Source organism: Sturnira hondurensis, unplaced genomic scaffold (assembly GCF_014824575.4).
Source record: "Sturnira hondurensis isolate 20B ecotype Veracruz unplaced genomic scaffold, ASM1482457v3 Scaffold0007401, whole genome shotgun sequence".
Taxonomy (NCBI): domain Eukaryota; kingdom Metazoa; phylum Chordata; class Mammalia; order Chiroptera; family Phyllostomidae; genus Sturnira; species Sturnira hondurensis.
Window position 1 is genome coordinate 7,655,848 of NW_028080032.1, and position 14,268 is coordinate 7,670,115.

The 14,268-nt window shown below is 41.5% G+C and overlaps 1 protein-coding gene across 2 annotated transcripts in view; it reads left to right on the forward strand.

The window, feature by feature from the left end:
• The window catches only part of DNAAF9 (dynein axonemal assembly factor 9), a 125,877-nt gene that overhangs the window by 46,369 nt on the left and 65,240 nt on the right, over positions 1 to 14,268 (forward strand). For both annotated transcript variants that reach the window (XM_037051742.1, XM_037051743.1), the window contains exons 8-12: positions 4,389 to 4,487; positions 6,904 to 6,959; positions 9,905 to 10,040; positions 11,968 to 12,049; positions 13,036 to 13,072. In XM_037051742.1, the coding sequence (XP_036907637.1) occupies positions 4,389 to 4,487; positions 6,904 to 6,959; positions 9,905 to 10,040; positions 11,968 to 12,049; positions 13,036 to 13,072 (410 nt within the window). The remainder of the gene's footprint in view (positions 1 to 4,388; positions 4,488 to 6,903; positions 6,960 to 9,904; positions 10,041 to 11,967; positions 12,050 to 13,035; positions 13,073 to 14,268) is intronic.

Here is a 14,268-nt window from a genome sequence, read left to right on the forward strand (position 1 = left end):
TGTGCAGGAAGGTGAGCTGTGTTTACCTGTGCTACCATCTTGACCAGAAGTCTGTCTGCACTGTCATGAATTCTATGGTAATTACCTCCTTACTTTTCTTTGCATTTTTATCATTCACATGTGCTTCCATAAACACATACTTTAGCCTTGCCTTGGAGTGTATTTTAGGTTTCTTTTAATCTGTAGGGTTCCCTTCCATCTCTTTGTTTCTCCCCACAGCTCTATTTGTTGAAGAAACCAGATCATTTATCTTGTAGCTGTCTTCATTGGGATTTTGTTGATTGCTTTCCTGTGATGTAATTTAACATTTTCCCTTGTCTTCTGTATTTCTTGATTATTGATATTTCTGTTTTGAGGTTTAATCAATTTCAGACCTGGAATTAGTCATTTCTCTAGTGAGTTTTGATTTCTGTGAGTGGCAAATGGTGTTTCAGCACCACAGTCTAGATGGTAGGAATTCTTATTGCTTCTGGTTTGGTCACTGTTTTTAGACATCTTCAGTGGACAAAGCTAGGAAACTTATCTTTCTCTCTCTCCTCTCCCCTCTCTCTTCCTCTCCCCTCCTCACTCTCTCCCTACCTCCCTTCCATCTCCCTTCCTTTCCTCTACCCTTCCCTTCCCTTCCCTTCCCTTCCCTTCCTCCTCACACTTCCTCTCCCTGTATGCATGTGTATATATACATACCTGATTTTTTTATCCTACATTATATATAAAACATTCAGAAAATAATATCAGAGCTATTTTTTCACCTCCATGATTACTAAAAATAACTTTAGATACATGTATATAATCTATATGTAGTATACATATGTGTATATACATAAATATGCACTCACACATAAATAAAATATAGATCATTTGGGCAGCAAATAGTAAAGCCAGTTGCGAATGTTGTTTACACTAAGTATATGCAGCAGAGATCCCTTGTACTTTATTTCTCAGGCCAGAAGTACAGTTACTGTGTAGCTAATACAGAGTCCACAGGTCTCGATGATTCCCTGAGTCCCTGCCTCACCAACTTGCAGGCCCACCCAATCTGCTTCCAGTGGCTTTTCCATATGAATGGCCTTGACTCATGCTTCAGATTTTTCTAAAAACTCTCAAATAAGCACCATCTAGCATCAGCGTGCCCTGTGCCTCCCACTAAATAGCCCCAGGCCCAGCAGTAACAGCAACCAGCCTTTGTTCATAGGTTGTTCCTCTCCTAGGCACTTCCAGGCCCAGCACAATTAGCAGCTGTCTCTGGAGCACTTTGTAGCTCATGCTGAGTTGTCCTGGGTAGAACCCAAGTGAAAACTGACCTTGTCCTGCACTTCCCAGGAGGCCCCAGAGGCAGCAAACTTGGTAGACAGTTTCAGACCATATCAATGCACCATCCCAACCATCTCCACAAGTAACACTCTCAGAAGTCATACTCAGGAGGCACCAGAGCCCTGTTGAAGTAAGTCCTGCCCTGTGGGGTTGCCCCTGCACAGCTGATCCTCCACAGTAGCTGTAGCCAGTCGTTGCAGCTGATAGCCCTGGAAGTAAATCCCTCCCTCTAATGTGCCAACAGCAATCAAGGCTCAACTACAACAGGAGGGTGTACATGGCCCTCGTGGGGGCAGTGAGTGGAGATGCACCTAGAGTACCCAGCTTGGATGAACCGGGAGTCTGTGCCACTGGACCACACAGGACACCTACTACATTAGGTCACTCTACCAAGCCCAGGAGACAAAGCATCTCTACCTAATACACAGAAACACAGGGAGGCTCCCAAAATGAGACAAAGAAACATGTGCCAGGTGAAAGAACAGGATAAAACTCCAGAAAAATAAGTAAACAAAATAGAGACAAGCAATCTACTAGATGGAGAGTTCAAAACACTCGCTATAAGGGTGTTTAATAAACTTAGGAGAAGAGTAGGTGAGCTTAGAGAAAACTTCAACAGCATAAAAAAGACATAGAAACCATAAAAAAGAACCAATCAGAAATGAAGGAAGCACTAAGTAAAATGGATAATTTACATGGAATCAACAGTAGAGTAAATGAAAATGAGAAACAATGATAAGGAATATAAGGAAGCAAAAATCACCCAGTCAGAAGAGCAAAAGAGTCCTCGCTGGTATGGCTCAGTGGATTAAGTGCTGGCCTGCAAACCAAAGGGTCTCTGGTTCAATTCCCAGTCAGGGTACATGCCTGGGTTGCAGGCCTGGTCCCCATGCACTGATGTTTCTCTCCCTCTCTTTCTCCCTCCTTTACCCTCTGTCTGAAAATAAATAAATAAAATCTTAAAAAAAAAGACATCTCAACAAATTTAAAAATATTTTTTTAAAAAGAGCAAAAGAAAAAAAATTTAAAAGTGAAGATAGTGTAAGGAGCCTCTGGGACAACATCAGGCATATCAACATTTGCATCATGGGGCTGCTGGAAGGAGAAGAGAGAGCAAGAAATTGAAAACCTATTTGAGAAAATGACAAAAAACTAACCTAACCTGGTGAAGGAAATAGACATACAAGTCCAGGAAGTGCAGAGAGCCCCAGAGAGAGTCAACACCAATACACATCATAATTAAAATGCAAAAGTTTAAAGAAGAGAAAAGCAGCTAGTTATCTACCAGGGAGCTCCTATAAAACTGTCAGCTGATTTTTCAACAGAAACTTTGCAGGCCAGAACAGAATGGCAAGAAATATTCGAAGTGATGAAAAGCAAGGACCTATAACCACAATTATTCTACTCAGCAAAGCTGTCACTTATAATCTAAGGACATATGAAGAGCTTCCCAGACAAGAAAAAGCTAAAGGAGTTCATCATCACCAAACCAGTATTATATGAAATGTTAAAGGGTCTTCTTTAAGAAGAAAAAGGAGTAAACGATTAAAAATCTGAGCACTGGGGAGATGGGCTGGGATGGGAGTAAAAAACAAAACTGTACTTGAACAACAATTAAGTAAATAAATTAATGAAAAATAAATTTAAATTTTTTTAAAAGTAAATTTTTAAAAAGAATATAAACTCCACAAAAATAGAAAAAAACAAAACATATGAACAATAAAATGGCAATAAATACATATCTATCAACAATTGAATTTAAAAAACAAAATAAGTGAAGAAGCAGAACAAAAATAGACTCATTGGTACAGAGAACATTTTGACAGTTGCCAGATGGGAAGGGGGTTGGGGATATGGGTGAATAAGGTGAAGGGATTAAAAAGTACAAATTGGTAGTTACAGAATAGTCATGAGGATGTAAAGTACAGCATAGGAAATATAGTCAATAATATTGTAATAACTATGTATGGTGTCAGATGGATGAGATTCATCAGGGTTGATCACTTTAAGTTATATAGTATTCAATCACTGGTATGTAAAAGTAATATAATATTGTGTGGCAACTGTAACTCATAAATTAAAAATGATTTTTAAAAAAGAATATTGAGATAACAGAAATGTCACTGGAACCTAGAATTACAATGTAAAATCACCTACTTCTGAATTTGTTAAATTCTAAAATGAAACCATGTATTATTTCCCCACCAATTCACATCCCACAATAACTTTGTATGTTAAGTGTGTGTATATGTATCTGTATGCACATGCCTTCAGTGAACTTGTTTGAATGAAAAAAATCAGTGTAATTATTTTATATAATAAAGAATAAAAAACTACATTAATGATAAAAAGATAAAGTAAGCAGTTGGAGGCCATCACTGTCCTTTATAAAACAGCTTTATTATAGTTTATATACCATACAATTCATCCATTTTAAGTGTACAATTCAGTGATTTTTTTTTTAAGATTTTATTTATTTATTTATCTTTAGAGGGGAAGGAGAGAGGGAGAGAAACATCAATGCATGGTTGCCTTTCGAGCGCCCCCTGCTGGGAATTGGCCTGTAGGGAACTGGCCTGCAACCCAGACATGTGCCCTGACTGGGAATTGATCCGCGATCCTCTGGTTCGCAGGCCTGTGCTCAATCCACTAAGCTACGCCAGCCAGGGCAATTCAGTGATTTTTTTTATGGTAAATGTGCAGGGTTGTGTAATTGAATTTTAGAATGTTTTCCTCAACCCAGAAAATTCCCCTGTGCTCCTTGTGTTCAGTCTCCATTTCTACTCCCAGCCCCATGCAAACCACCAGTCTACCTTCTGCCTCTATAGATTTGCCTTTTCTGGGTATTTCGTATAATTGGACCATATACAGGTGGCCTTTTATGTCTGGCTTCTTTCACTTGACATGTATTTGAGGTTCAAACAGTAGCATGTGTTAGTAGATTGCTACCGCCTTTTGAAACAACATATATTTAAGTGATCTGGTATTTTGAGGTCAGTTGCAGTTTCACGGTTCTGATTTTCTAAAGTACCTCATTTAAATGACTAAATGCATTATCTCTTTCATTTTCTTCCTAGGATTTGGTGACTTTCGAACATCAGTGGACTAGCTTCTTTGCTAATTTTGACACAGAAATTCCTTTCCTGCTGGAACTTTCTGAATCTCAGGCGGGTGAGGTATGTATGGGAAGAGTCAAAGGGAAAGGAGAAATTGGTTCATTTATTTAGTGTTTTTACCTTTATTTAAGTTTTTTTTTTCAGAATTCACTGCCAGTCATAATTTGTTTTGGTTATCATTCCCTTAAGCTTTGTCACATCCTCTAAAGAAGATTTTAACCCATGCCAATCTGTATATAAAAGTTGGGGAGTTTTCTGTGCATTTCTACAGAGGTACTCATTTTTTAGTGTGGTGGTGCCTCTGTCAGCCAGGAATTCCATTAGGCACTAATAAGCCTAGGAGTCATTTTCCACCAATGAGTGGTACATCTTTGTCAGTTGAACCTCCAGGTAATGCCAGCCTTTGTTTCTCAGTAAACAGTAATGAAGTTACTAGGTTCTGGCTAAGATACACCATGTGAGTAAACTGAAGTATCTAAATTGAGAACCAAGCCACAGGACCATCCCCAAGACTAGTCAACAGGAATGATCATAAGAGCAACCTTGAGCTTGTACTTGAGCCTAGTCTTCAGTTCTTTTCTGCTTTATCCAGTGTGGCCCAGACTAAGCCCTACTCCTGAGGTTGGGGACTGGAGTTGATCTTTGTCATCAAGCGTTTTACTTTTACATCATGTTATAAACCCCACAATGTATTGCTACTATTTTTGTTTAAATAGTAAGTTATCTTTTTGATCTTTAAAAATGTTTCTTAAAAGATTTAAATAATTTTAAAATCTTGCCTGTTTGCCCATGTAGTTACTCTTCCTGATGCTCTTCATTCTTTTATGTAGATCCAGGTTTCCCTTTGGTATGATTTTCTGCTCCCCAAAGGATGGCCTGTAATATTTTTTTGTGGTTTGAATCATGGCTGAAAATAATTTTTATTTCACCTTCGTTTTTGAAAGATATTTTTGCCATGTATAGAATTCTGCATTGACAGTTTTTCTCTTCAGTACCTGAAAAATGTTCATTGCTTTATCACATTGTTTCTGCTGAGGTCATCTGTCTTTCTCTTTTTGTACATAAGTGGTTTCCCCCCACCTCTGGTAGGTTTTAAGATTTTCTCTTTGATTACTGGTTTATGAATTATTTGACTATGATGTGTCTTGCTATAATTATGTTTTGTGTGCTTAGATTTTGTTGAACTTCTTGGATCTGTGGGTTTCTAGTCGTCATCAAGTTTGCAAAGTTTTTGGCCATTCAGTTTTTTTTCCTGTCCTTTCCTTTAGAGACTCAATTGTCTCTATAACACACCTGTCACTAATGCCTTTTTCAGTTTTTAGATTCTTTTTTCTTCTCTTATTACTGGTTCTAAGAGTGAAATGTATTCTAAAAGTTCTGCTCAGTGACATGTCTCTCCTTGCTTCTTATTTATTCTCATTCTTCCCCTCTCTTCACTCTTTTCCACTCACTTTACTACCAATTGGTAACAAATCTGTGCAGTTTCTGGTGTATCTTTTCTGTCACTTGCACAAATGATCAGATACATGTGTTATTTTTTTTATCCTTACCTGACAACATTTTTTTTCATGACTTTTGGAGAGAGGGAAAAAGAAACATTAGTGTGAGAGAGAAACATCGATTGGTTGCCTTCTCAACCAGGCATCAAATCCACAACCTGAGTACGTGCCCTGACTGGGAATCAAACCCATGACCTTTCTGTCTGTGGGACACTGCTCCAATCAGCTGAGCCACACTAGCCAGGACACATGTGTATTTTCTTATATCCATTTCTTTTATTTATTGAAGGGCAGCATACTATATGTAGTCATTTCTACTTCGCTGTTTTCACTTTAACAGTATATCCTGGAACTCTCTCCAGGTCAGTTCATTGAGATCTTATTTTCTGTTACAATTCATAGTACTCCACTGTATGGATTTATCTTAACTATGTGTGCATTTAGATTGTTTTTGATATTTTGCTGTTGCAAACAGTGCCATAGTAAATAACTCTGTGCATACGTGTTTTCATATAGTTGGGGGTTTGTATATCTAGTAAGGGGATTGCTGGGTCAAACGGTAAGTGCGTATGTAGTTTTGCCAAATTTCCCTTCAGAAGGGTTGCACAGTTTGTATGCCCTCCAACAATGCCTGCAAGCACCTCTTCCACCCCAGCCTCACCGATAGAATGTGTTGCTATACTTTCAATTCTTGACAGTTTCATAGGTGAGAAATGGTATCCGTATATTATTTTAATGTGCATTTTGTTTGAAGGCCATTTTATATTCTCATGTTTTTCCCAATTTAACATTCATTAAATGTTAACATTTGTTTGACCCCTTATACATATATATAACAAATTGTGTGTGTGTGTGTGTGTGTGTATGTGTGTGTATAGGTATATGTTTATACCTACATACAAATATACATGAGAGGTTTTGTGATTGTTTTATAAAATTGTGATCTTAAATATATACAATGTTGGCTTCTTTTTTAGCCATTCAGAAGTTATTTCAGTCATGGAATGATCTCCAGCCATATAACTGAAAACAGGTGAGGCTCTCGGAGAAGAAGTGGGAATGGTAATAGAGAGAATGAGGTTGACAAAGGAGGGTGGAGGTGGGGAACATCTAAGCCTGGAAGCTAGAATCAGGAAAATGTGGGTTGACTTTAGTCATCACAGGGTAAGAAATCCATACTCTGTAAAATTGCCTGTGTCACTGCTTTTGTATTTTAAAAAAATATAGATTTATAGTAAACTAGCTTTTAAAACATTGTAACTTGCTGAAAGCTAAAGAAAAGAATTTTTTAAACCATCCCCAGCACATGAAAGCTAGAGGAAGCAGAATGTTCAAGGGCTGGGCAGGGTCAGCAGTGGCTTGTGGGGAATAAGAGGGACCATCCCGTCGTGTGAAGGTTCAGCCCCAGGAGATGGGGCAGTGAGGGTACTTGTCGTCTTTGACGTGTTTCCTTCAGCAGCTCTCGTCATGACAACCAGGACAGCCCAGCAGAGGATAGTTCCTCTGATGGACAGATGAGAGCAGATCCTTCCTGTCCTCCCCAGTTCCAGCCTTGTATGACAGTGAGACACATTACCCCAGCCGGGTGACAGTTATCTCCTTCTGCCCAGTGCCACTTAACTTGAAGTGAGCTTCAGAGGAAAAATCAGTCATGTTTACTGAAGCCTAAGGAAGTTTTTGTGTGTGTGTTTTTAAAAGATTTTATTTATTTATGTGTTTATTTATTTTTAGAGGGGAAGGAGGGAAAAGGAGAGGGAGAGAAACATCAGTGTGCAAGAGGAACATCGATTGGTTGCCTCTCGCATGCCCCAAGCTGGGGACCTGGCCCACAGCCCAGGCATATGTCTGGCTGGGAGATCAAACCTGTAACCTTTTGGTTTGGGGGACAGTTCCCAACCCACTGAGCTTCACCGGTAAGGGCAAGGAAGTATATGTAAGAGTAATGAAAAGAAATGGAGAGAATTTTCCATGTAGCAAACACTAAGAGCTATGTAAGAAAAGGGTAAGGGGGTAAAGGAAACTCTCAATCTGTTTTAAGTGCTGTAACAAAAATACCATAAACTGGGTGGCTTACACACACACACACACACACACACACACACACATTTATCTCTCACAGGTCTGGAGTCTGAAAAATCCAAGATCATGGTGCTGGCAGATTTGGGGTCTGGCGAGGGCCCACTTCCTCATTGAAGGCTGTCATTGCTCTGTAACCTCATGTGGCAGAAAGAGCCAGGGGTCTCCGGAACCTCTTTTAGAAGAGCCCCTTTTATAGCCCCATTAATGAGGGATCCGCTCTTATGACCTAATCTCCTCCCAAAGGTCCTTTCTTTCTAATACTATCACTTCGGGGTAAGGATTTTAACATACAAATTTATGAGGACATGAACATTTGGTCCCTAGCAGAACTGTTTTTAAAAAATATCCATTAGTCATTGAATATTGAGAATATATGCCATAAAAAGCAAGAGATACATGGTTTAAAAATAAACCAGACATGGTCTCTGCCCTCATGGAGTGTACATTATGGTGGAGAAATAAGACATTAATTGAGCATCCTCAGGGAACTATGTAATGACAAACTCCAGTGCCGTGAAGGAGAAAAGAACATGGTACTGTTAAGACCATAACTGGCCAGTGTGACCTCCTTTGGGGGCAGAGAGCACAGATGACTGAGGGAAGGGAGAAAAGCAGTGGTCCTGAGGTGAGAACATGAGGGACAGAAGAGAAGGTGAGCTTGGCTGAGGTATGGTAGTTGGGAGAACATGGCCTTACATGGACCTAAAGAAGTTGGCTGGGACAGACCATGCAAGTCCCTGCTGGCCATGTGAAAGATTTTGGCCCTTCTTCTGAAAAGAACATAAAGGCATGAAAGGCTTCCCATGTTTAAAAGATCATGCTCTCTGCAATGTGGAGAGTAGACCGTAGGAGGGCAAGAGTGGAAGCAGGAAACTATGTGAAGCTTTGCAGTCGTGTAGGGAAGAAACGATGGCCATGTGGACTAGGCTTGTGGAGGTACATGGAGGGGAATGGAAGCTGGAGTGAATTTGTGAGTGGGTGTAGAGGTGAGGGAGCAGGAAAGTCAGGGAGGCTCCTCAGGGCTCAGCCTCTGGATGGATGCTGCTGCTGCTGATGTGCCGCAGGGACCGGAAGGACTGGCTTGTGAGAGGAGAGAGCAGGTAGCTGAAGGTGAAACTCTAGGAATATACAGAGGCCAGACAGAGGAGGAGGAGAGGGACTGGTGAGGGAGACAGAGAGGGAACAGCTTTTGCAGGGGGCGGGTGTCGGGTGCTCCTGCGAGACCAAGGAAGGGCAGGCTAAGGACCATCCATTGAGTTTGCTGTATGCTACATGAAAGGCATTTGGTGACTTTTGCAAGAGTAATTTGAGTGAATTGCCTGCGGGTGCCCCTTGAAGTGGGCTGAAAAGTGAGCAGAAAGTGAAAACAAAACACTGGCAAGTCTAGCCAAGAGAGGAGGAAAGAAGGGGAAGGGAGCAGGGCAGGCAGGTGTGGTGGTGAGAACACTTGCAATCCTGCTCTCTTCCTGCCCTCCTAAATGTACCTCAGGGATTGCTGACCGCTCTGCTGTAGTCTGTCTACAGTCTGAGTCTCGCAGCTGCTATCATTCTTTGAAATTTCTATTTCTATTAAAATGCTATTTTCTAAAACTGGGATTTTGCTCCATCACTGCGCACTTACAGAACTTCGGTATCAGGAAGTAGGACAAGCTGAAAATAAAATCCTGGCTTGGGTTTAGTTATGTCCCTAACTGACCCATTCATGTGAGTCAGTAGGAGGAGGCCCAGACATCTGGCATCCCCTCCCAGCCAGCAAGGAGCATAGGTGGACGACACCACTTTGCCTGGGTTATGAGAAGACACTTAGAGACAATTGGAGAAGCCCGAGATTTCACCCACTGGGAAGTTGCCCTGGCCAGGAATCTCTTTTCTAATCATGCTTTTAATTTGCCGCTCTAGCCCTAATAGGCAGCCATTTGTTCTCTTTGGTAATCACTCCACTCGAGAAAACCTGAACGCTGGCAGCTTTAACTTCCCCTCTGAAGGGCACCTGGTACGCAACACTGGCCCCAGTGGGAGCTTTGCCAAACACATGGTGAGTGGCTTGACTGCCAGGTGCTTAATTGGTTTCATTATCAAATAGGGAGGTGGGGAGCTGGTTAAAAGGAACCTTTTCCATTTAGTGTGTTGATTTAACCTTGAACGTGAAGTTGTTTTGGAATGAAAAGAAGTGATTAGAAACTGACTATTTTTATATAAGTACTACGTGTTATTTGAAAGCATCACATTTAATTGTTAAAATTTTGAAGAAAAAAAGGTTCAAAAATACTTTTACAACCAAACTCTTTTAAGTCATAAGAATAATATCATTAGTAGAATAAGAATTTTAAATCAATTTGAAAATAGACAGTCATTCCAAGCCAAGTTTATCATATATTGACCATTACATTTCAGGACATAAACCTTGAGGATTTTGTCCTTTTCTTGAGGGTGCCTGGGAGCAAGTTTTTGCACTTGATGGTGTATTGTCTGCTACATTCTTTTAAGGGAAACAATAGACTGAAATATGAGACTCTAATGATTATAAGTCTGTACTACTGCAATGGAATTTTAAGTATTTTCAAAATGTCTCTGATCATCAAGAAAGCTGGGGAGTAGGCACTATTATTTTTAAATTTGGATTTAGAGAACCTGAGCCGCATTGTCTCTGCACTGAGACTCCAGGTGTGTCTCCAAGCCAGTAGGGGCTACGGGGCTGCTTTGTAAAGGGAGGGGACAGGCTCTCTAGGAGGAGTTCCTATGGAAGCCCCCAGGCAACAGGGCAGACAGTACAATGAGCTAGAGGCATTTGAAGCCCCAGCAGCTGCCCCTACAGAAAACGTTAAACACAACCCAGCTTCCTTTTGGGATCAACATAAAACCTTACATCAAAACCTGTTTACCTCGGTGTCTGTTACCTGATGTGCCCTGTCTAGCTTTCAAGAACAAATTACAAGGCAGGCTAAAAGGCAAGAAAAAACCCAGTCTTAAAGAAGAATGCAACCATCAGAAGCAGACCCAGATGTGGCTCATACTTTGTAATTATGATTAATATGTTAAGAGTTCTAAAGAAAAAAGGAAACAGCATGTGAGAACAGATGGATAATGTAAGCGGAGAGATGAAAATGCTAAGAAAGAATCAAAGGAAATGCTAGAAATCAAAAACAGTATAACAGAATTGAATACTTTTGATGGATTCATCAGTAGACTGGCAGTGTTGATCATATTCACTGCAGTGAATCACACATCAGTCAGAATAAGTTCTTATTTCATATCTGTAACTTGTAATCACAGTATTTGTAATATTACAGGAAAAAAATGTCATGTATTCTCTCATGACTTCCTTAAACAAATGGAGTGAAATAGGACAAACATTTGTGTCACATTTAGCTAATGTTTCTATATTGTGCTAATTTCCTTTAGTGGTTGCATTTTTGTGTTTTGTACCTGCTCTCCTAGGAAGCCTGGTGAGATAGATACTCGATTTTCAAAAGACAAAAAAGATACCGTTACACCTCTGTAAGTGAACGGCTAAACAGGGAGGAAGAAGAATTTTAAAATCCAGAGAATTAGCATTTTCTCTTCTGTAAGGCCTGTGTGCAGAGATGAGATTCGAATGAAGGCGGGGACCTGGGTAACAAACACCTGCCTTTCCTAAATTTGTAGCTGCCCCTCCCCCCATCTGCCTTCCTGTGGGCCAGGGAAGCCTCGCTGTAGAAGCTCTGGGCTGAATATGAATGGCAGTCGGGCAGACTGGGTGCCCAGTAGCGACCTCACAGATAGTCAGGGTTAAAGACAAACACGTGCACACCAGTGACCTTTGGCAAAACAATTGTTAAAGGTGACCCTTTCCCCTGTGCCTTTAAAAATAGTGCATCAGCTGTTGGTCAAATAAAATTGATTTCCATTAACTATACTCTTTGTTTCTGTAGTTGAACGCACCTAAGTCCTTTTTTTTCTTTTTACTTTTTTCTGATATCCAGGTAGTGCAGTGTGTCTCGCCAAAGGGGCCCCTTGCTTGTTCAAGAACGTACTTTTTTGGAACTACTCACATTCCTTACTTGGGTAAGTCCCTATAAGTCAATTCTTACAACTTAATGAGTAGTTTCTCCCATGAACTAGAAGTGGACTCATGATTTACAACTTTGATCGGAAGCTCATGATGCCCAATTTGTAGGCCTCCAAACCCCTGCTCTGATTGCAGATGGAGGGTGGACTGCGTAACACCTTTCTCACAGGATGTGTATCGGGAGGAAAAACTATTGGTTCAGTATATATCAGGTCTGACCGTGAGACCGTGTGCTCAGTGTCAGAGGGAAGGCCAGGATGAACAAGTCCGAGCTGGAGGCAGCGGGAGGTGTGGACTGCACTGGGCGGTCGGATGACTCAGCCAGGTGCCCACCCAACCCTTTGTGGGGAAAGTGAAGAAAGACTGTGGCAGAAAGGTACCCAGGACCTGGGAACATTGACAGGAACAAGGGCTCCATGCCGTGGGGCGGTCCAAAAAGGCCGCCTGGAGCTGCCCATCTTGCTGGGATAACCGGAAGGTGCAGGCATCCACGGGGACATTGAGAAGAACCTCTAGTCTAGAGTGAAAGGACCTCAGCACTGCTCCGCAGTACATCAGAAAGCAGGTTTTCTCCTGGGCAGCATTACATGAGCCAGGGAACTCTTGAGAGAAGCATGGATTTGGACCACCTCATTAAAGAAATTAAGAAAGAGGCAGAACTGAGCCTGCTTACCTGTACCTCCTTATTTAAAAAATTAAAATAAAAGCAAAAACCTTCCAGAGCCTACGATTCTGTCTTCTCTGGGATTTGGTGGTGATGCTGAGTGGGTTGTCAAAGTCAGAGTCAGGGTTGAAGGACGAGGAGGATGCAGAGAGGATATTGGTTTCGCTCTCATTTGTGCTTGTGCGGTATTTAACTTAAAGAGGAAAAAATGGAGTTCTTGACATCTCCTTTGAATTAAATTAAGAAATTCTACTTCCCTTGTGAAGTGTTTGCGTCTCCTGTGATCTTACCACATTCTTATTAGGTCCTCTTTCACAGGTGATGACAACAAGTTGCCCAAGAAAACTGAACCAGTGTAAGTCTTCATTTCTACTTTATTTTTTCTTTTTCAAAGTTGAGTTACTCAGAGGTTGGGCTGTCCTGTCTACCTCCTTTAGAGACCAGCAGTGGGTAGGACATTTGCTTAATTCGGTGAGCAGAGTTGTGGGGCTTCCCAGGAGGCTCCCAGCCCCTTTCCGCCAGCTGGGGGTCCAGACTGAAAGACCCTGTCGGCTTTGCCAGCTGCTCCTGTCTCCAGGGCTCAGAGACTTCCTCCCTGCACATCCGTGCATTTGAATGGCACGACTCTTCTTACTGTGTGTTCTGCATAGTGCATTTTTTACTGGGGGCTTCCTAAAAATAAAACATCCTGAAACCCGCTGGGAGAATCTGAGAAACCCACTCCCGTCTGAGAGGTGTTAACTCCGGCTTTGACGCACAGACCTATGGAACGGCACCCGGATCCAAGCTCACGCTGTGCAGCCTTAGAAAGGTCCTGGTGTTGACTTCCCGCCCCCCATATACAGTGGGAAATCAAAACAGGAAATGAACTCGTTAATTCTCATTTAGTCTGCTTGGACTGCCATAACAAAATTTCACAGACTGGGTGGCTTAAACAGCCAGAACTTTATTTTCTCACCATTCTGGAGGCTGGAAGTCCAAGATCAAGGTGCCAGCAGGGGTGGTTTCAGGCCTCTCTACGTGGGTGGCAGACCACTGCCTTCTCACTGTGTCCGAACACGGTCTTTCCTCTGTGCTCATGTGGAGAGGGAGGGAGAGAGCGCTGGTGTCCCTTCCTCTTCTTAGAAGGTGATATAAATCACACTGCAGAAAACCTGGAAAATAGAGAAAAGAAAGTAAGATGCTCCTTAACTCTTCCTCTTTGTACTACTCAGTAGTATGTTAATGTGTATATTTCTGGGTTTTAAAAAATTATACATTTAGGTTTTGCGTAATTATAGTGTGTTGCATTTTTTGTGGGTTTTCTTCACTTTACCAACAAGTTAACCACATTTTGATGTATTAGTGGGTATGTATAGTCTTGCTTTTTACCTGCTTGTGCTTCCTTGCTGGCTGTACGTAGCCACTGCACTGGGTCCTCATTCTGGACCCTTAGACATTTCACCTAACCCAATTCCATTGGTGTCCAGCTCAGGGACTGGTATTGGGGGGTGCTTGGACCCACATCAGGGAATTTGCTGAATCACGGAGCTGGTGGAACTCTTGGGCCTT